At 44.7% G+C, this 21,601-nt stretch overlaps 1 protein-coding gene across 2 annotated transcripts in view; it reads right to left on the bottom strand.

The window, feature by feature from the left end:
* The window catches only part of BCKDHA (branched chain keto acid dehydrogenase E1 subunit alpha), a 159,387-nt gene that overhangs the window by 77,863 nt on the left and 59,923 nt on the right, over window positions 1-21,601 (bottom strand). For both annotated transcript variants that reach the window (XM_086938630.1, XM_086938629.1), the window contains exons 5-8: window positions 15,110-15,218; window positions 9,959-10,120; window positions 2,103-2,309; window positions 325-466 (exon numbers count right to left, since the gene is read on the bottom strand). In XM_086938630.1, coding sequence (XP_086794756.1) covers window positions 325-466; window positions 2,103-2,309; window positions 9,959-10,120; window positions 15,110-15,218 — 620 coding nt within the window. The remainder of the gene's footprint in view (window positions 1-324; window positions 467-2,102; window positions 2,310-9,958; window positions 10,121-15,109; window positions 15,219-21,601) is intronic.

Raw genomic sequence — 21,601 nt, 5'->3', positions numbered from 1 at the left:
GCTCTCCCCCTAAATTTGGGAACTTCCCAGAGTTGACTGCTTCCTTTGTTGCACAATGTATGAACCACACTAAGCCTGAAAGGGTATTGTTTGATAGATATATAGATATATATATATATATATCTCAGCAGTGCAGAGATCATTATCCATCTTTTTTATCTTCTATTGAACACTTGTGTTATTATCTCTGGAACAGCTTTTAAGGCAGGTTGTGACAGGTACAAGGAGCCAGAGCCATGCTTTGACAGCCAGACAGGTAATCTTAAGTGGGGTTTATGGTGTGGTGCCAGTAAGAAAAAGAAAATGATGAACAACCCCACTAACCTGTATGTCATGGCCTCGATGAGGAAAGGCTGGTTCTCTGCCACGGCTCGGCGTCTGGCCTCCTTCACAGCATTATACACGGCAAACACATCATTACCGTCGACTCGGATTGACAGGATCCCATAGCCAGGACCCCGAGCAGCTGGAAGGCAGAAATAGTGGTTATTTGCACATGTATTTCCTGATCTGTCATTGTCCTCCTAATCCAACTGTATATGACTGTTCTACTCACAATCCCACTCTATCAGTTAGTGCCATTATTCATTCGGACATCGCTTAGGTGCTATTGATTTTAGACATTTTAATATTACAGACCTCCTTTTTATCGACTATGTGAGGTTACGTCACATATTTCATCGGGGTAGGTAACAACGCGGACGTTACATTGTCCGTATTGTTATCACGCATGGCATTACAACGCAAGTCGTTTCTATGACTTGCACTAGATGGCGCGCTGGACTTAGGAATAGTATAAATCACTATTCCTACTCCAGTTAGCGCAAAAGCAGGGAATGTGTTGGGACTTAAAATCCAACAAATTTCCTGGTGTTGCGAGCCATCTAGCGTAAGTCGTTGAAACTACTTGCGACGTAATGCCATGCGCGATAACGCGGACGATGTAGCGTCTGCGTTGTTACCAATAAGCGTTGTAACCACTGTTTCCCCTTTTTATCCCATAATTAGTATTCATATCTTTTCTGTAATTCTTTCAGTTGTGTTTTGCTTTCTCTGCCTCTTTCATTTGATTTGAAAAGTTACAACAGGTTGACTGCAGACATTCCTTTATAGGAACGACTGTGATAGCACGGGTGGGCTAGTGCCAGGAGAGAGGAAAAAAGCCCATCAGGATTCATACTTCAGTCTTGGTGCCCACCCACCACGTGCTACCATGCATGGTACTCTGAAAGATCTATGATGAATGACTAGTCTCTTCCTAGGGGTTGGTGGCTGACGTGGTGCTGAATTTTGACTGCAATGGCTGGTTGGCTTTCACTCACATCAGGAGGGCCCTGAACAAAAGAGAAGGCTTAGCCAAGATATTAGCTGATGGCCCAAGATTTTTCTAGACAGGCTAGCAGATTTTTTCTCTCTGAATGCGGCTTGACTAACGAGTCTGGAACAAAATCATTCATTATTTTGAGGCTGAAAGACTTGACAACTTACTCAAATGAAATTACAAGAACAAAGAAGTGCAGACTTTTTAACTACGGGGGCAGGCAGTGAACCCTGACCTTAAATAAAACATGTGATTATGGGAAGCATTAACACAAACATCTTGGAATGATTCCTAAACCAAAAAGTGATTTAATAATGGTTTCAAAATGCATGCTACAGAGTGCTCGATATACCAGTATAAGTGTGCAAAAAGCTCACGATTTAGGGCTTAATCGCATTTTTGTTTTCCTAGTGCTTGTATGCACTCTGCACTTCATGATCAAGATAACAGAATACAATAAAATAGTAATTGGAAGTTGGAACCATTCTTTTCACATAGAGCTGAAGGATGGGCAGAGCAAATAACTCAAGCTCTGACAAGAAGTGGCAATTAAATGGACACAATGCTCCAGAAAGAATAACAAGCTGCCTAGTCTGGAAGTATACCAAATACACCGCTTCCTTCATTTCAGTGTGTGCAACTTAGCGTAAATTAAGCCCATAATAGTTTGAGTCTGCAGAACACCTACTGTCTAATGGCGAGTTCCCAATACAGCCATCGGGCCACTTTTTTACCATTTACCTTTTCAGGCCTTTAAATTTTGTGCTCCATTGGTACATACCAATGCCATCGCCCCGGTACTGCTCTGAGGTGGGTGTTGAGATGGCGTACCCGTTGTTCCTGCAGAAGAAGATGATGGGGCACTCAAGTGTGGCAGCAAAGTTGAAGCCAGCATGTGCATCCCCTTCGCTGGCTGCCCCCTCGCCGAAGTAGCAGATCACGATGCGGTCCGCATTCTCACGCTTAATGGCGTAGGCCGAGCCAACGGCTGATGATATAGGAGAAAAAAAACAATGGGCTCAATAAACAGGAAGAACCAACAAGCAAGGTCACTTCTGTGTTCCAGGGGAGATGCAAGATGGTGAAGTAATCACACATTATAGCAGTAAATAAAAATGGCACAGAATAACCAGCACACACGAGGATTGACCTACACAAAGTGGGACACTTCCAAGGAGGCTGGCATTTCTGAAAGTCAGATAGGGCTGAGATAGATTCATACTCATGTTGGACAAAGGCCTCACATGTGACTGATATGATCCTAGCCCTCACGGCTTTTCAGAGGCACTGGTTTATGGACAAATCTCTTGCTGTGCCTCAGGGAAGTCCGTCCCAGATCTAATGGATTTAGATTGCGCTCACTAGAACAATGGAGCTTTGGCCCAGCATCCATGCCACATTTCAAAAGAATACCGAAAGTAAATTGTAAGGGGCTGTTTAAAACTAGAATTCTAAATTCTAAAAACCCAGTATTTTTCTTGGGAGTTAGACCCTCTGCATTACCATCGTGGGTGTGCTGATACCGTCACTTATATAATCTACATTTAGTGGTGGCCAAGAAGCAGGGTCAGGGATGGTGTTGACCTCGAGAATAGATAATGAAATGGGTCTTCAGGGTTAAGATTAAAAAACATTGCAAAAATACAGTAATAAGGGCAAAGTATTGACTTAGAAAGGGAGTATGAGATAAGTAATTTAGAGAAAACCATGAAGGCTTAATAAAAATCATTAAGGCACAACATAGAATATAGCTTGTTAAAAAAAAAATCAACAGTAGGACATAGGAAAATACTTGTCACGAAGGCTCGTGGTAATAGAAAAAATGCAATAAGGAGTAAAATCTGCAAAATAATCCAAGTCCAAAATATGCAACAAAACAACAAAGTCAGGCAGCATCCCTAGAAGAAATTAAAAAGATCTGTTTCGGCCACAAATTCAGGAGTATTTTATAATAAATGTCACCATAAAAAGCAATAAAGAACTGCGCGGTAAGCATTGGATGACCAAATGTATCCTTTCATCAACAAATCACATTTCAGAAATATAAAACGTCATTTAAACCCATTATGTTAGCACTAGCCCAATACATGAATAATTGATTTGCCCCACATGATCTAATGTCATCTGAGGTGCAAAGCAAATGTGTTACACTAATGTGAGACGGCGTCCCCGCCGTCCCTCAACGGAGGCCGCCCTCCCCCGCACCTACCTCCGTCCCTTCCACCGGGATTACGAATAAGCAAGCCAGACATCATGAGACACACAGGAATCGGCGGGCCAGCCATAACCAACGCATCCCCGCCTCTCTCTCTTCCTCAGGGACCAACCAGAACAACGTGCACAGAGGAACCATATCCCTCCGGCCCCGGAAGTCCCGCCCTCGGGGCGGAGTCAAAACAGGATAAAACCAGGACGCGAGAAGAGCACGGAGTCGGAGTATCGTGGCAGGAGGCTCAGACTGGCACTGGAGAAGGAGAACTGACGGGTGACGACGAGGAGTGGACCGAAGAGTGGTGGAGCCCACAGGAGGTGGCTGAAGAGCGGCCGTAACTCACTTGGAGAGTTACGGCGGACCGGGTGAGTGTCTTAAGCCTTCCCTAAACCCCACTCACTAGGAGTTCCTGTAAAGTCCTGTAAATAACCCTTCTCTTTAGCAATCACGCCCCCTGCACTGTAAATATCAATATACAGCACACGCACTGTTTGAGTGACGCCCGTTTACTTCTTCCTCGCAACCCCCCCCCAGACACCCTTTCTATCAACCCTTCCCTGTGTTCCTGCCTTCCCGTGTCCCCCTTTCCTCACGATATCTCTTCTTCCCCCTTTATCACTTCCCGGGTGACGGTGTTCGGTATATAGCCTTGAAAGCCAAGGATAAGACTAACGGTCCTTTTGTTTCTCCTCTCTTACCGCCCTCCGTGGACCTCCCCTACATCGGAGCTGTCGGTGAAGTTTCCGAAGACCCAGGACTACACCCAAGACCCGGAGCGGAGAGCAGATACGGACCCCCCTTGTCTTTCATGTTCTGTGACATTCCATCTGACTTCTTGTGAAATAAAACTACACTATAGCTCACTATATACGGCCTCCTCGCCTGCTTTTCCGGCCCGCAATACGCCCACCATCACAACTAATCAATGGAAAGACTCGTACATTTTACGTCTACAGCGTGCAATTATTAACAGCTGTAAATTTAGCTACGGCTTCCTCTTGATATCTTCCAGAACAGGATTTCATTACAAAACAAATGTGCACATTTTGATGCAGGCGGCGTCAAACGAAAGAATATACACACACAAAGATTATTAGAAGACAGCAGCAGCCATCTTTTCCGAGATGCAATTGACTAGTGGAGCACAAGCTAGAACAAGCATTTACAATGCAATGGTCTCGTCGTTGTTAAATTGGCATTGCAAATGTTATTGTTTTCATTTATAGTTTTTTTTTTAAACCAATAAATATATGGTATTGTCATTTACAATGGCAATAGGTAAGCATTAGAGAGTAGCAGAGAGTATTAGCAGTTATTGATAGTTAGTAGAGAGTGACTAGTTGATTAATAGAGAGTGTGCTTGTATAGAGTAGAGTATGAGTGAGTTGTAGGCAATAGTAGTTAGTGAGTAGTCTAGATTAGTGGAGAGTAGTATAGAGTGAGTAGTAGATAGTGTGTAGAGAGTGTGTAGGATTTAGTGAGTAGTAGAGACAGAGTAGTAGTAATTAATGAAAAGTTCAAGATATAAATATATGTAGTGTAGTGAGTTATAGATAGTATATGGAGTAGTATATGTATTTATTAGAGTGAGTAGCGAATGACTTTTAGAATAGAGTATATATTAGAGAGCAGTAGTTAGTACTTTTTAGTATTAGAGTGTAGTATATAGTAGAGTAGTTGAGAGGGAGTATAAAATTGTGGATAGTTTAATTTAGTGAGGGTGTATTAGAGTGTGATTAGTTGAGTTAGTAGTAGAGTGTGAATTGAGAGAATTAGAGAGTAGTACAATAGTAGTTACAATGCAACGGTCTCGCCTTTGCAAAAGTTAGAGCTATTGGCATTGTAAATCAATAGTGTGTGTTTTCTGTTACTTGTGTGTCTGTCATGTCTATGTCGTTTTTTACAGGGTTATTTTCTTCACTTGTAGTATGACCACCACTACTCAGTGATGTGCAAGAACAACAGGAGTAAAACCCATAAACCTCGTCGGGATGGGTGTAGAGCATATATAAAACAACAATTCCCAACAGGTATCAATTTAAGGCAGTTAAATGATGTATGCAATCAGCATTACATAAAAAAGAAACAAGGAGGCTCATATGGTTTAAGAGCTTGTTATTCACCAATTCAGAGGAGGGTGTTTCACATGGGAATACAGTTAGGCAGCACTGTACAGAGGAAATCATGTGACAACCCGAAAGCACTTGGTGAGTGGTGATATATACAATTGGTGAAAGGTGATGATGCAAGTGCTGAACGTGAACAGCGTGAACGGCGCAAGGTGACAAAGGAAATATACAGTGATGGCTCTGCAGGATTACGTTTTAGTCACTTAAATCATGGTATCAAACAATTTTACAAGAGCCAAAGACGTTAAATGCGCCATAAAGTTGCGCTGTGATGTCGTCGGCGTTTCGATCCCCGTGAGTCGGGATCGTCTTCAGGACAGGGTTGTCGGGTTCAGGCAGTGTTGTGCACACACTGCAGATCGCGTGGTTCCTGGGTCCCAGGGCGGAGGCAGCGTAAAAACAGTCTGCAAATGGTTTGGCGCAGCCAAGGGCAGGTTTAGGAGGGGCAGTGCCTGAATGAATCAAGGCGGACAGGAGCAACGAAGGCTGTGAACGCTTGGGAGGCTCGCAGAGGGAAGGAGCAGCTCCATGCCTCTGCGAGCCTCCCAAGCGTTTGATCCCAGCTCTTGAAGATGAGATCACTTTGCCCAGACACCTCCACTGTGCTGTGGGAGCCTGAATAAGCAGTCACTCGGGAATACAGGCCAATGAAATAGCCCCCCCCCTTTATTTATGTGATATCTGGGGTTATCAGGGTGAACTGGCACTCTGTCAAGTACTACCCTCCTACAGCTAGCTAGTGGCTGCTGGACTAGTGAGATTCCAGTAAACTGTGCCTGGACATCAAGGACCTGTGATCAAATCCCTGATGCCACTAGAGCAGTGTCCTCAATCAGGACAGGAGGACAGTTCTGTTGCTCTGGGTGGGGGTTAAGGGGCTGATCAAGAACCTTTGACTTCACATCATATGCGGAAACTATTGCCTTTCAATCCAAAGATTGGTATCAAGGCTCTAGCGAATGAGAGCAACCCTGTGCAACATGGTCTGTAAGATACAATGCCAATTGTGAGACATCCGGTTTTCACGGTTTATCCTAGTTTTCTGTGTAGTATGATTCTCTTGTGTGTATTAAAGTACTTTTCTTTTTATGAAAAGTAAAGCACTGACTGGGCATTTATTTTATCAGCTGGTAGTGCATTGTGCACTGCACTCTATTCCCACCTCACCTCCTTGAGTAAGCCTTAGGCTGCTCCGTCTAACTACCTTGAGAGAGTCAAGTGCTGGAGAGAAGTACTTGGGTTTACAGTTTTGGGTCCACTAGTACTGAGGCCCCAGGACACCAGTGGGTAACACTCCAGTTGATGCAATTGGAGCGCAGTAAAACTGGAGTGTCCTGGTGCCCAGGAAGCCGGGTCTAACACCATAGAAGCCACACCACCGTGGATTTGTCTGGATCTCAGATTTCAGAAATGACCACGTTTTACAGGGTTTCTTGGTTGCTGGCTGTTAAAGGGCCCAAACTGTGCAGCCACTCAACAGGGCAAGTGAGATGAAATTGGTATTAATCCCTTACTGCTGGCCCATATGTCAAAACATTGACTAAAATAATCAAAATTTTCTAGATCTTCCTACGGGAATGGGCATGCTTTAGGGATCAGGGAGGCAGAAAGACTGTGGGGCTTTATGGGTGGGGGTCAGAGCCAAAGCCTGGACGGGACACCACACCCTACCTTTACTTGCCTTGAATTTTTTTCTTTTCCATGGTGTTGTGTTCTTTTTGTTGACCCACACCCCAGGGCCACAAATACTGCTGGACCTATACTGCGGTTGGGGCACCATCAGATGCCTGGGCAGGCCATCTTTTTTTGATAATTTGTCCATGGTATTTGGTTGAGTTTCTGAAGGATGAGGGAGATTGGGAATAAACCCCCTTCACTCTGCCCTCCGGATGGTGAGGGAGGCTGAAAAGCTTTTGGGGCTGTTTTGAGTTTGGTGTGGCATGATGCCAGGGTGGCTCACCCAGATCTCCCTTTTGTATTGCTTTTTCCTGGTGTCTTCTGTCTCAGACTATTGGTGCCATAATGGAGGAACAGGCTGTGCCAGGGTGAGCCACACTGCCCACTCTTATTTAATGAATGTTTCTGGGGTCTATTGGGGTTTCTGCCCCACTGGGAGGTGGGGGGGGAGTAGAGCCTTAATCCCCAAGTTGCCCCTTTAAAGGCAATGGGTCTTCCATTTGCTTCAAGTTGCTGCTCCTCTCTCCCTCGGAGTCTAGTGGATAAATCCCTTCTTCAGCACTGTGGTCCAATGACAATCCCCAAGCAATGAGCCACCAGATAGAAGAACTGCTGGAAAGGGGACATTGTGCCCTTCCAGCAGGGACTCTCCACTGCCGATAGGTGCTTGGCACTGTGACATTAGCGTGCTGGGCAAACTGCTTGTCACATTAACCAAATTTTCTTACTTAAGATGCAAGGGAAGTTTTTTTCTCATGTTTCAGATAGAGGAGCTGCCAAGATATCTACTATCTTTAAATGGTCTATGTCCATTTAAACCATACTAAACAAAGAGCCTAAGAAACAGCATAGGTTTAAGGTCCTATCTTTGGGAGGTGTAATCTTCCATCAACTACAGTAAATGGTCTGGAAGCCACACAAGCGAGGCACTAGTGTAACTAATCATGGTATAAGCTCTGAGGAGTCTAGCCAGGAGTCGCAGGGTGCAACGCATAAAAATGGAAATTATACCACCAGTCAAAGTATATGTTCGGATGACTTCAGAAGGAGCAACAAAGGAGCAACGGTTACATAACCAAGCATTGTATGCCTTTGGAGACTACCCATGTGAATGGGCATTAAAAGACCTAACTGCTCTTGAGGGTTTACCCAAGAAAGACAGGCAGCAGCCAATAGAAATGGAGAAATGATATAACCGACAACAGTGAGTCCATCCACGAGTGGCAGGAAGCAACACATATGAATAGTTATTGTCAAGCCTGTCGTAGTAGAATATACACAATTACACCAAAAGTATTTGAAGAGCAGCCAAAATAGAGGAGGATTATACACCAGCCCGAGAATATGCTCCAACTGGTCAACCGTGGTGGCTATAAAAGGGCACTACAGAACCAGAGAACCTCCCTAGTTAAGGGCTCGACCACGTCTAGCAGAGGAACAAGCATTATAAAGCTAGCCATAGCATAAGCCTGTAGCTAAGGAGCAGCAGAGGAGTAACCCGTGGAATGGGTCACAGTAAATTCTCTTAGATATCGACCCTGGAGCAGCAGAGGCGCAACCATTAAACAAGTAGCCACAGCGTAAAGGGCTTATCGAAGCTCTGTATCCATCATCTGGAAGAACCAATTTTTTGGGCCATGAATCCAGGTTAACCAATCAACATTCATGTGAAGGTCCAAAAGGCTGAATGTGTGGAAACTGTAGTAAAACTGATGTTTGAGCTGTTAATTCTCTCTTTCTTGGCACCAGTGTTTGGTACTCCCTGGAGAAAAAGAGCCATGTATCAAGTAGGATCAGAGCAAAGAGGCAGGGACAGTGAGGTGTCTCGACTGGTGCACTGAACCAGCAGGCCATAAGCTTCTTGAATGCGAAACTACTGGTTAATGTGCTTGATGCAGACTTCTGTGCAAACTGCACATTGTCTTTTATCCAAGGATGATCATGGGAGTACGACTAAGTTAGGTAAAAGTAACATCTAATTTTGACCCAAAGAGATCATTTGATTTGTGGTATGACTTTGTATCATGTATGAGGTAACAAATGGGAATGTACTGGAACAACCTGGGATGTCATTAGTGTCAGCACACTCTCTCTCTAGATATCTGGTCTCCAGTGCTGGCAATCCTCCTTTGCTTCCTCTGTGCACTGGTTAGTAATGTTGTTAGCTCGAAGTCATGGGGATTTAGACATTTGCTGTTCCATGCCTCGCTTTCCTAGGAGGTACAAACAATGTAACCAATCAATACACTGTAACAAATCTGCTTTTATTCCATTACCATGTGCCCGTTTTATGGTCACAATATGAACTCTATCTCAATAAAATCTGCTGCTAATATGACCACTTTCAGTTGTTTCTCTTTAGTGTTTAGCTACCCGATGTCAATTCTTTACTCCTTTTGGTAGCAATGAATTTATTTGCATGTATGTTTTCGAATAATGACTTCGCCATGGTGTTACTGAAGCTAACAGCAACTTCCACAATCCACTCTCCTAAGATTACAAATAAGCGCATCCATCAGTGGGACACTAATTAAAATATGGTAGAAACGGAATATAAAGTCACCTGCCCACTCGGAATTCTTGAGTGTCTCTATTTAGCTGAGAACCAGGCCATCTCACCTTGTGGGATCTGTGTTGCCAGAGGAGAGGAAATGGTCACAAAGTTCAGGTCCTTGCTGCCATAGTGCACCGGCATCTGGCGACCCTTGCCCGGGTCTGAAACATTGCCGTAGCACTGCGACATGAAGAGGTCCAGAGGGTAGCCACGGTACATCAAGACACCTATGAAAAACAGGACAGATAGTTACAATTCAACAGAGACAAGCCCAGGAGACTGCACATAGCTGCAGTGGAAAAGTTGTCCTGGTGACAACATATTAAATCTGAAATTTGTGTTATCCCCGTGCACTCGTTTTGCTCCTAAGTTATTTCGAATAGTTAAATCTGCTCGGGTTGGCGCCTCATTAGTCGCACGTCGTCTAGCTGTGCCTTTAAATATCAAAGCGTGGTGTGGGGAGGATCATCTGCCCACCAAAATGTGCGCACAATATATCATGAAACTCTCCGGTTTCTTCACAAGGTTCAATTTTATTCAATTCAAAAATTTGTAATCCATTCAAGGTTCTTGATTATATTCATCGTTCAAATTCAGCATAATTTGCAGACATAATCATCATCTTATGGTGCAATTATTAATGTTGTTCACAGTTTTTAGAAGATACCCAATGCATTTCGGGTCAACACAAACGGACCCTTCATCAGGGGTCTGTAAAGAAATGAAACAGGACCTGATAAAGTACTCCACTAAATCATACATAACAATAAAATCAGTGACATGATACGGTACCCGTGCCCAAAGAAAATTGTGTGACGGACCTGCCAAAACTTTAAGGAGTGCACACGGAGTGAATAATCTCATAGAAAGAGTGAGAAATCATTCAGAGGTGGTTTACTCTGTTGGTTCGGTGAATCGCCTATACAAACACGAAAAATCTGCTGGGGAGGCACGGTGTGCGGTGACCAACATGCAAAATCTTAAGCGTTAAATAAAAAACATGCAGGGTTGAAAGGTTTGTAAGCGAGCGCTGAAGGGTGTGCTTAGGCAGACTCAAACTATCGAAACTGTGACTCGCTATATACTGAAATGGCATGAAAAATCAGATACACTGGCTTCGATAACTTACATAGGACTGGAACAAGCCGTGTCTCCACTCCTTTCGTGAACCATAATATTCAGGAAATGAAATTACGCGCGAGATAAAAAGTGATGAAAGACGGACCAAACCGATCACAATGGATACGCGATAAACGCGTGATGCATATGTCAAGTGATAGGAGTATAACAACTTCAAGAGGAAATGTACAGCGATTCATGGATAATAAAGTTGTGTTGAAGCTAAACAACGTGATGTCAATAAACAAAACAAAAACGTATTGAAGCAAAGAGAAACGTGAGATACAAATGTGTTGGTGACAAACAAAAAATATTGCATCATGCATGAAGATAAACAGTATGGTATGGATGCGGCTGGAGTTGAGCACAAATAAAGTCGATCAATTTGCAGTTGGTTATGACTTTTGATAAGGAACACAGAATAAGTCTTTAGTCAATGTGGGGTTCACCACGGCTCAAAAACAACCTATTAAATAAAGGTACTACATTTGTTCCCACATATCGCTCAAACCTTGCTGAGACAGAGATAGCTCTATTTAAATTCTTCAGGTCTCTGAAGTTAAGATTTTTCTTTAAAGATACTCAAGATACTCAGAAAGAAGATACATGGGATAAAGATTTCAGACCCAAAAGTACTTTTTGCACACCATTTTCATTAAAGACTATTGAGGCTTTTGAGAGATCAGTATTATCGGAAGTTCAATGTATTCCTTTCACCAAACCGAAGAAAAGTAATCTGTCTTCAAAAGAATGGAATACGCTTAAGAATTTAAGCCGGGAGAAACATTTGACGTTCCAGTAGGCCGACAAGGGAGGAGCCCTCGTCTTAATGGACACGGAGTTTTACATCAAAAGTGTTAATAATCACGTTTCTGATGAAAACATTTATTTACCTTTGCAGTCTGATCCGACATATGAATACCAATTGATTCTCCAAAAAATTGTAGACCACGCATTAGAAATGAAGTGGATCAATCAAAAGACTCACAATTCTTTTTAAATGAAATTTCCAAGAAGACCGCAACTGTACATGTTGCCTAAAATGCACAAGGTTCCCATCAATCCTCCTTTTAGACCCATAGTTTTGGCCTGCGGGTCCATCTCTGAACCCATAGGGAAATTTGTGGATACGTTTCTACAACCGATTGTTCAGAAGAATAAAACATACATAAAAGACACCACAGCATTTTTAAATCTTCTGAAGACAGTGGAACTCGAAGAAAACATGACATACTGGTTATGTACTATTGACGTTACCGCGTTGTACACGTCGATTCCCCATAATGAGGGTATTGAAGCCTTGGAATGGAGCCTTTTGAACAGTGATCTGGAAGAAACTCAAAGAATAATCATTATGGAATTAATACAATTTGCATTATATTTCAGTTATTTTGAGTGGCAAGGTAAATTCTTCAATCAGTGCAACGGAACATCGATGGGCTTTGGGGGCACCCTCATATGCCAATATTTACATGTGTAAATTTGAGACAGACCATATCCTGGATTACCCAATTTGGACTGAAGGCCTCACAATCTTCAAAAGGTTCATTGATGACATTTTCCTTATTTGGAAAGGCTCTCGACAAAAATTGGAAGAAAACATTATGGTGTTGAACACCTTGAATGAGCGCCTAAAATTTACCCATAATATTGAAAAAGAAACCATTGCATTCCTGGATGTGCAAGTATTGATGCAGAACAATAAGATCAGCACTAAAGTTTACACCAAAAAGACAGATAGAAATTCAAGTCTTCTGTTTCAAAGTTTTCATCCCGAGCCGCTTAAAAAGCATTTACCCACTTCTCAATATATAAGACTGAAAAGGATCACAACCAACAGCTCAGATCTAGAAGAATCTTTGAAAGAACAAACAATAAAATATCGTCAAAGGGGCTATCCTCAAGACATTCTTAATTCATCCTTGGCAAAAGTTGCAACACAATCCAGAGAAATTTTGTTGAAAGAAAAAACAAAGACTCAAGATCAAAAAACTTTGTGTGTGTTGAAGTATTCCACTGAATCCAGTAAGATAAAACGAATCATTAACAATCACTGGCCACTGATCCAATCAGAACCCGATCTCATCGGTTTGTATAATGACAAAATCACATTTGCGTTTCAAGGATCGAAAAACTTAAAAGAACTTCCTAATACACCTAAAAAAAGAGGATGTAAAATGGCGAGGTATGTTAAGATGCCAAAACTGCACTCATTGCAGCAATGTCATAATTGGGAATAAGTGGACACATCCGACGAAAGGTCACCAGATTGAACTGCACCACACAAGTACTTGTGATACTACTAATTGTATTTACACGATTAAATGCCCTTGTGGCAAAACATATGTGGGCCAGACGGAGCGCAAATTGAAAGTACGTATAACAGAGCATAAGAGCAATATAAGACTTGCGAACAAGAAATCCACAGTAGCCAGTCATTGGAATAAAGCAAGACACCAAATTTCTCAACTACGTTTTATGGTTTTGGAGACTATTCCGCAGCACCGGAACAAGGATCCTGTCAAACAAAGACGAAGGGCTGAATATTTTTGGATTAAAAAATTGAATTCTACCCATCCCATGGGGTTAAATGATCTGATAGAATATTCTTGCTTTCTATAACATATGGTCACTTGAACCCCACATTGACTAAAGACTTATTCTGTGTTCCTTATCAAAAGTCATAACCAACTGCAACTTGATCGACTTTATTTGTACTCAACTCCAGCCGCATCCATACCATACTGTTTATCTTCATGCATGTTGCAATATTTTTTGTTTGTCACCAACACATTTGTATCTCACGTTTCTCTTTGCTTCAATACGTTTTTGTTTTGTTTATTGACATCACGTTGTTTAGCTTCAACACAACTTTACTATCCATGAATCAATGTACATTTCCTCTTGAAGTTGTTATACTCCCATCACATGACATATGCATCACGCGTTTATCGCGTATCCATTGGTAGTCACTCCGGTCATGTGATCGGTTTGGTCCGTCTTTCATCACTTTTTATGTCGCGCGTAATTTCATTTCCTGAATATTATGGTTCACAAAAGGAGTGGAGACACGGTTTGTTCCAGTCCTATGTAAGTTATCGAAGCCAGCGTATCTGATTTTTCATGCCATTTCGATATATAGTGTGTCACAGTTTCGATAGTTTGAGTCTTCCTAACCACACCCCAGCGCTCGCTTACAAACCTTTCAACCCTGCATGTTTTTTATTTAACGCTTAAGATTTTGCATGTTGGTCACCACACACCGTGCCTCCCCAGCAGATTTTTCGTGTTTGTATAGGCGATTCACCGAACCAACAGAGTAAACCACCTCTGAATGATTTCTCAATCTTTCTATGAGATTATTCACTCCGTGTGCACTCCTTAAAGTTTTGGCAGGTCCGTCACACAATTTTCTTTGGGCACGGGTACCGTATCAGGTCACTGATTTTATTGTTATGAATGATTTAGTGGAGTACTTTATCAGGTTCGGTTTCATTTCTTTACAGACCCCTGATGAAGGGTCAGTTTGTGTTGACCGGAAATGCATTGGGTATCTTCTAAAAACTGTGAACAACATTAATAATTGCACCATAAGATGATGATTATGTCTGCAAATTATGCTGAATTTGAACGATGAATATAATCAAGAACCTTGAATGGATTACAAATTTTTGAATTGAATAAAATTGAACCTTGTGAAGAAACCGGAGAGTTTCATGATATATTGTGCGCACATTTTGGTGGGCAGATGATCTTCCCCACACCACGCTTTAACATATTGAATCTGTCACAGTTCAACACCTTTTTAGACTTTGGTGAAGAAAGAACAGTATTGGTAAGCTTCTTGCTGCATATATCTCATACCCTAATCAAATTACAACTGATGGAAATGTTAAAACAAGATATTACTTATGAGGTTGTGGAGACATATCATGCCTCCCTGCCTATGTCGGCTCCAAATAAGCACCAAGTTTACTTTCAAGCGTGGTGAGGACAACACACAAATTAACATACACACAATGATAGCAGCAATGAATTATTTAATGTATCCCCTATTAACAGGAGTGCTTTCTAGAGGCAACCTCAGCTCCACTTACCTGCTTCTCTGTACTGCCCGAACACTAAGTCTGCGTCATTCAGAGCTGCGGCACTGCCCACATGGGTGCCCTCTTCACCGTAGTTTGTCATGTAGAAGGAGATTCGACCCTGCAAGAAACGGATTAATCAGCACTAGTCTTTAGCAGACTCCTCGAACCAATCCTTTTCCATAAATAAAAAGTGAACTCCATAGTCTAAGAGGTTTATTGGCCACCATATCATTGCCAGACGTTTACTGTCCTTGGGGTGTTATGGTGATAGTGTGCAATGTGAGAAATATTGACTTGAACCTGAGAGAGCCAAGTTGCGCAGAAAAGTGACTATTGAACCTGCGATCGCCAATGGTGGTGTCTGTGAGGGAGACAAGTACAATTTATCCCTGTATCAACTTCTGCAACCTCAATAGTGGTGTAGTGACTGATTCCCTGTGAGAAGTTGGCCTGATATATGACGTTTCCAATTCTGGAACCACCTTGTATCAGTCCAAACAATCCCGTATGGTGTCTGGTTGTAAGTCAACCTTATAGACAAGCTATCTTAATGGTATCATAGACTAAGCAGCCTTAAAGGCTAAACTCAAGAGGTTGTGTTAAGCGAGCTGTTTTACCAATCACAATCCTGTAATATCAAATGAAAGGACACCACACAAGTATATATTATAAAAATATATGTATTTATTACACAAAATAATCCCCAGTACTCTTTATGAGCAAAGGGGCACAAGCGTTAAATCAAAAGCACAGTATAACATAGAAAGTTGCACAATTATGGATGAGGGCGGGTGGCCACTCAAACCATATATTAAGAAAGTGGTATAAGAGATACCAATCGAACAGTGGTTAGGCCTAGGGCCTAGAGAATCGCTGGGACTGGTCGGGACTAGCAATGCTGAAGTCGGGAAAAGCCGGCGGGAGTCGGGTGCAGCGCTTAAAGCGCGGCTTGCACCAATGCAATGTCAATGGTGCGTAAAAGTTACACAAGTAGAGTTTAAGGATACTTCCGCTGAACCTAGAAGGACCAAACTTTAGACACAGACCCTAGAGGTGTGTACGAGTGTGGGAACACCGGCGTTGCAATGTTACCTCACCCACAGGAAGCGGGTGCATAGGGTCGAAGTGGCGTCGGGTTTCGTCACGCAGGTTCTTGGTGCTTGAAGCTGAAGATGCTGCAGGCGATGTGAAGGAGAAGTGTAAGGTGTGATCCAAGGGTGGATCAGAGTAGAAAAGTACCTGAAAGCAGAGGGGAAAGAGTCTGGGTCACTCAGCAGTGACCAGGGTGGAACCAGGCAATGTCGGGCGCAATCAGGTGGTTGTCGAGGAGCTTCTCTCCGCTGCCACGTGGGCTCTGGGGCATCTGCGACGTCCAGGAGTGGGTCACGAGCTGTCGCACGCAGGCTCTCACCGTCGGCGCTGTCGGCTTCAAGATCGGAGCAAACAACACTTGGCAAGAGCAATCCACGCAGGACTGGAAGATTGCTTCTCACTCGGACCAGAAGTCAGAGCAGGTGCTCCAATTCAGAGGAGCGGGTACAAGTCTGGAGCAACCAGAATGACAAGTCGTATTTAGGTTTTCGCCGGCACAGGGGCCACGAGCCAGCTGGCAAGTGACCGGGCCAACACGTTGAGCCAAAGAAAGCAGAAGGGCCCCACGCAGCACTCGTCGAGTGTAGAGGGGTGAGCTTCGGTGCAAAAGTGGCTCAGGGCTGGGGCTTCTCAAACCCCGGTGTACAGCTTCGAGGGTCACTCGTGGGCTGCACGGTCAGCGTCTCGTGGTCTTTTCAAGATGGCGTGCCCCACGCTTCCGGTCGCCTCCACGGGTCTCAGCTCTGCAGGGACTGTGGATCGGGCTGTAAGAAGGCAGGCAAGCTTGATCTCGTCGATCTCTGTCGCTCGAGTTCCGGCGGGAACTGCAACAAAGCGGACGTCGAGGTGCTGGATGGTGCCGGTCTGCACAGGGTGGTCACTCCTTGACCACAAGGGAGATTCTTCAGTCTTCTACGTGGAGTAGGATGTCGAAGGGTCCAGAGTTTCGTTTCTTATGTTTCATTAGGATAATCTGAGTGTTTTGGCACTGCTCCCATTCTTATACCAATCTAGGGGGCTGGATTGCCTGCTAGGTCCACTCCTATGGGTGGGACCCAGGAAGGGGGTGGATACACCCCCTTCCTTTGATCCAGGCCGCGCTGGGACAGGGGCTGGTGTGCCCCAGAACCGGTTTGGCCGGATTATGCAAGGGGCAGCCTTGTGCTCCCCAGGCAGTGTCTGGTTTCTTTCAAACCTCCCTGCTACAATCCACTATCTCCTGTCTGGGGTGGTGTGACACCTCCCTGCGACAGGAAAGCCTTTGTCCAGGCCTCCTCTGCTGAGTTTCGGTCAGCAGCAGGAGGTCAGACTCGTGTCTGTGGCAGAAGCATCCATTTTGTGGATCTGAGGCTCTTTTTAAAATCAACCGCGTTTTAGCAAAGTAGCATGTCAACCCCATCTAGACGGGTGGAATGCTATCCCCGTCGACAGGACTGTCGAGGGGATAGTATTCCAAATCGTATGACACCTTACACAACATGTTTTGATAAAGCCAAACCAAAGTTGACATATAACCGCGAGGATTATAATGCACTTAATAGTATATGGTTTGGCATTATCCCGGAACAGCTAAGGGAATTGGTCCCGACAGCTGCAGACAGGCTGAGCTCATGCTAGAGCACCATCTCACATTAAACCATGCACTCTGCCTTCAGGATTGTTAAGGCCTGCCATAGGAGTGACTCACAGGTTTATATGTGTCCAGATAGGTTTAGATATAGGGATACTATATCTAAGCAAGGGGTGATTACACCACCTTGCCCCAGCTGAGTGATCAGCCAGTTGTGTCAATTTTAGATAGCCAGCCAGGGGTGGCAAAAGATATGCTGCAGCCCCTGGTAGGCCTTGGATGCACCTATGCCCTGGGCACCTATAGTGCTCTGTACAGGGGCTGATAAGGTGACCCAAGCCAATCTAGTTATGCACCTAGGGTACATGGAATCCATTTTACAGAGAGAGCAGATAGCCTGGGACCCTGATTAGCAGGGAACCAGGCTAACTAAGTCGAAAACCAGCTAAACACAAGGCAAACAATCTGGGGTAACCATAGTCAGGTAGCCACCTTCCTACATGCCCACTTAAGCACATTAAATCACTAAAGTAATAAAGGCCTGTGTATCTCCTTGGTGGACGCTGAATTCCTGTATCACCTGGTCAAACAGCATCCATCCTCTTACAAAATGACAGTCTTCGCAAACCATTATAGGGATTTGCTCCTCGAGGGGAGATGCTGTTTGATCCTGCATTCAAAGAGTAAGCTTTCAGGAGGATGCTGTTTTACCCTGCATTCAATGAGGGGGTCTCCAGGAATAATTATTTTTTTTAAACTTTATTTAAAGCATTTTTTAAAGGAAACAAAAAAACAGAAGCTGCTGATTCAAACACAATTGTGCATTTATGAAAAGGTGAACTATATCGCAAAAAGTAGAAGTAAAAAGCAAAAAGGGAACCAGGGATCCAATAGTAAGAAGGAGAAAGAGGAGTGTCAGGAAGTGGAATTTGGAAGGACGGTGTCACCAGTTAGTACGCCAGGGAGTTCATGTTAGAATGTTGGCAAGTCGTGATTCTTAGAGTGCATGACCAGAATAAACAGCACTTACCAATTATTCCAGTCTATGAGTGAATAATTTATGGACCTACAACACTGGTGACGGTCCTGCGCAGGGGGCAGCTCTGGTCATCTCCCCTTTCTATGCTCTCTCATTCATGGATGAAAATGACGCGCTTCGACCTTCAATGAAACGGTACTGCTGTGTATTGCTCTAACAGAGTTACCTTCATGTCTCATCTCCACTTCAGCGTGTCAATCTGCGGACTTCCTCGCTCAGTTTAATTGTTGCCACCTCAAGGGATTCCAGGCAGCCTGATTTCTTCGAGGTTTTGCCACTTACCTGAGGTAGATCTTGCCTTCTCTGGTGCCGGATTCAGCGCGTGTTGGGCAGTGCTTCAGTTCTTCGTTCAGCGAGAGCGGTGTCTCTGCCTCGTGTGGTGGCGGCCGACTCCGGAATCCTGCGGGCCGTTCTTGTGCTCCAGATCATCTTGGCCGCTCCAGTGAGTGTCGTAGAACCTAGCACCGGGGTCATCGGAGTGTGTTTTCCTGTTATGCCCTGTTGTGGGATCAGGCGCACCAGCTACCTTTTGGCCGCTCTGGTGAGTTTGCTGATTTGTTCATCGAAGTCCTCGGAGCGTGTCTACGCTCAGGTGCCGAGGATCCCCGGGGCGCCATGCAGCCTGCAGCACTGCCTTTCACTGCTCCCCAGGTGCAATTGGACGGTTTCCTGAGGTCTTCAACCCCACGCCGGAATCCTTCATCGGTGCCTGGCAGCCGCTGCTACTGGCCTGCCCTCAGTCTCAGCTGCCTCCTTCCGGCGCCCCAGCCTTCCCTGCCCTGACATGTATCCTGGGCATCCTTCTCCACGCCTACCACTGCCAGAACCTCCCCTCAGAGCTTCTCCGGATCCTGTTCGAGGATAGAGTAGCCTTCTCCTCCTCCTCAGCATTGTTACGTGGTGAGGCACCCTCCGCTTCAGCTGATCACGGTGAGGTGATTTGTGCTGCAACATTCTCCTCATCATGCCACACGGTGAGGTGTGTGAGAAGTTAGCCTGGCATATGATGTCCACTAGCTCTAGTGGGCACCTTGCACCCGTATTGATGGTGGTTGTAAAGTCAACTTTTTAGAAAGCTATCCTAGGGGTAGCAATGGCGAGCAGTCTTCAGGCTAAGACTTCAGAGAGCGTATTAAGCTAGTTGTTTTACCAATTATAATCCCTTGAGTACCAAATGAAAGCACACCACACAAGGTATATAGCAAATATATATGTATATATGTATTTAATCTAAACACAACCCCTCTGCACTCTTTATGAGGTCAGAGGTGAAAGTACAATACAATGTTACTTAATTAGCATACGATAAGTTGCACAGTATACGTTTTGCCCTCGGGACCTCACAAACCATATACTAAAATAGTGGTATAAGAACCATGTGAGAAATAGGAAGCAGGGCTGGGGCCTGTGGAATCGCTGGGGCTACTCTAATCAACCAAAGGTTAGGATGTAGGAGGCCCACGGGAGACAGGTGCAGTGTCTAAACACAGCCGCGGGTTACCATTGACTTTTTATGGGAAACAAACAAGTTACAATTTTACAATTTAAGGACACTTCTAAATGAACTACAATGGAACCCTTTGAGACTTAGACACTAGGAGGGCCAATACCCTCGAGACTACCAGAGTACTTGTGTTACCTCACCCACGGAAGCCGGGTGCATAGGTCTCTTTTGGTGTCGGGTTTCGATGCCGATTTAAATGGAGATCTGCAAAGAAGTACTGCAGGTGACCAGAGGAAAAGTGTCCGGGAGGATCCAAGGGTGGATCAAAGATCTGAAAAACCTGAAAGCAGAGGAGACAGAGTCTGGGCCACTTGCCAGTGACCAGGGCGGCGATAGAAAGATGCCACCAGATGTCGGGTGATTTCAGGTGAAAAGGTGAAGTTTATCTCTTCAGCCACGAGGACCAGGAGGCATGGACGACGACCAGGAGGTGGATTAGAGCTGTCCCACAAAGGATCTAGTTGACTGCGGTGCGGTATCCGGATTGGACCCAACAAGCCTTGGCAAACGCAACCCACGCAGGATGTCGAGATGGGCTTCGGTGCAGACCAGCAAGGACTGTGGAACTTCTCCTTTGCAAGGAAGTTGGAGCAAGCCTGGAGCAACCAGGAAAGCAAGTTGAAATTAAGGATTGTCTTCTTGGGGGCACACTAGCCAATGGATTAGGAACCGCAAAGACGCATTGAGCAGAAATGCACAAAGCGAGCCCACGGGCCACTTGTGGAGTGTGGAGCTCTGAGCTTCGGTGCAAAAGGTGCTCGGGTCTGGGGCTTCAAGCACCCCAATGCACAACTTCGGGATACCTCTGGAAGTCGATGCAGGTAGCAAAATGCAGGATGTCCGGGAGTTCCGGTCCCACGTCTCTCGTGTCCACCACGGGTCTCAGCTTTGCTGTGAGCGAAGGTCGGGGTAAGAGATGTCTGGAAGTCTGTGTCCTGTGTCGCAGATTCTTCGGGATCCGGCGGGAGCCTCGAAAATGCAGACAGGCAAAGATGCTGTTGGTGCCTGTTTGAACAGGGTGGTCACTCCTTGACCACAAGGGAGATGTCTTCTGGTCTAAATGGAATGTCGAAGGTCTAGGATATATGTTTCAGAGTTTCGTCCAGGTTAATCTAAAGTCCTAGGGACTGGGGTTCTATACTTAAGAAAAGTTTAGGGGTTGGACTAACTCTAAGGTCCCTCCTATGGGTGGACCTGGGGTGGGGGTGGTTACACCCCTTCTCCTTTGTCCAGTTTCGCGCCAGAGCTGGGGCTGAGTGCCCCAGCAACCGGTTTGGACTGGGAAATGCATGGACC

This window comes from Lissotriton vulgaris, chromosome 9 (assembly GCF_964263255.1).
Source record: "Lissotriton vulgaris chromosome 9, aLisVul1.2, whole genome shotgun sequence".
In the NCBI taxonomy this organism is placed as follows: Eukaryota; Metazoa; Chordata; class Amphibia; order Caudata; family Salamandridae; genus Lissotriton; species Lissotriton vulgaris.
The sequence above is the reverse complement of the archived record's forward strand: the minus strand, read 5'-3'. Positions and strand labels throughout refer to the sequence as shown.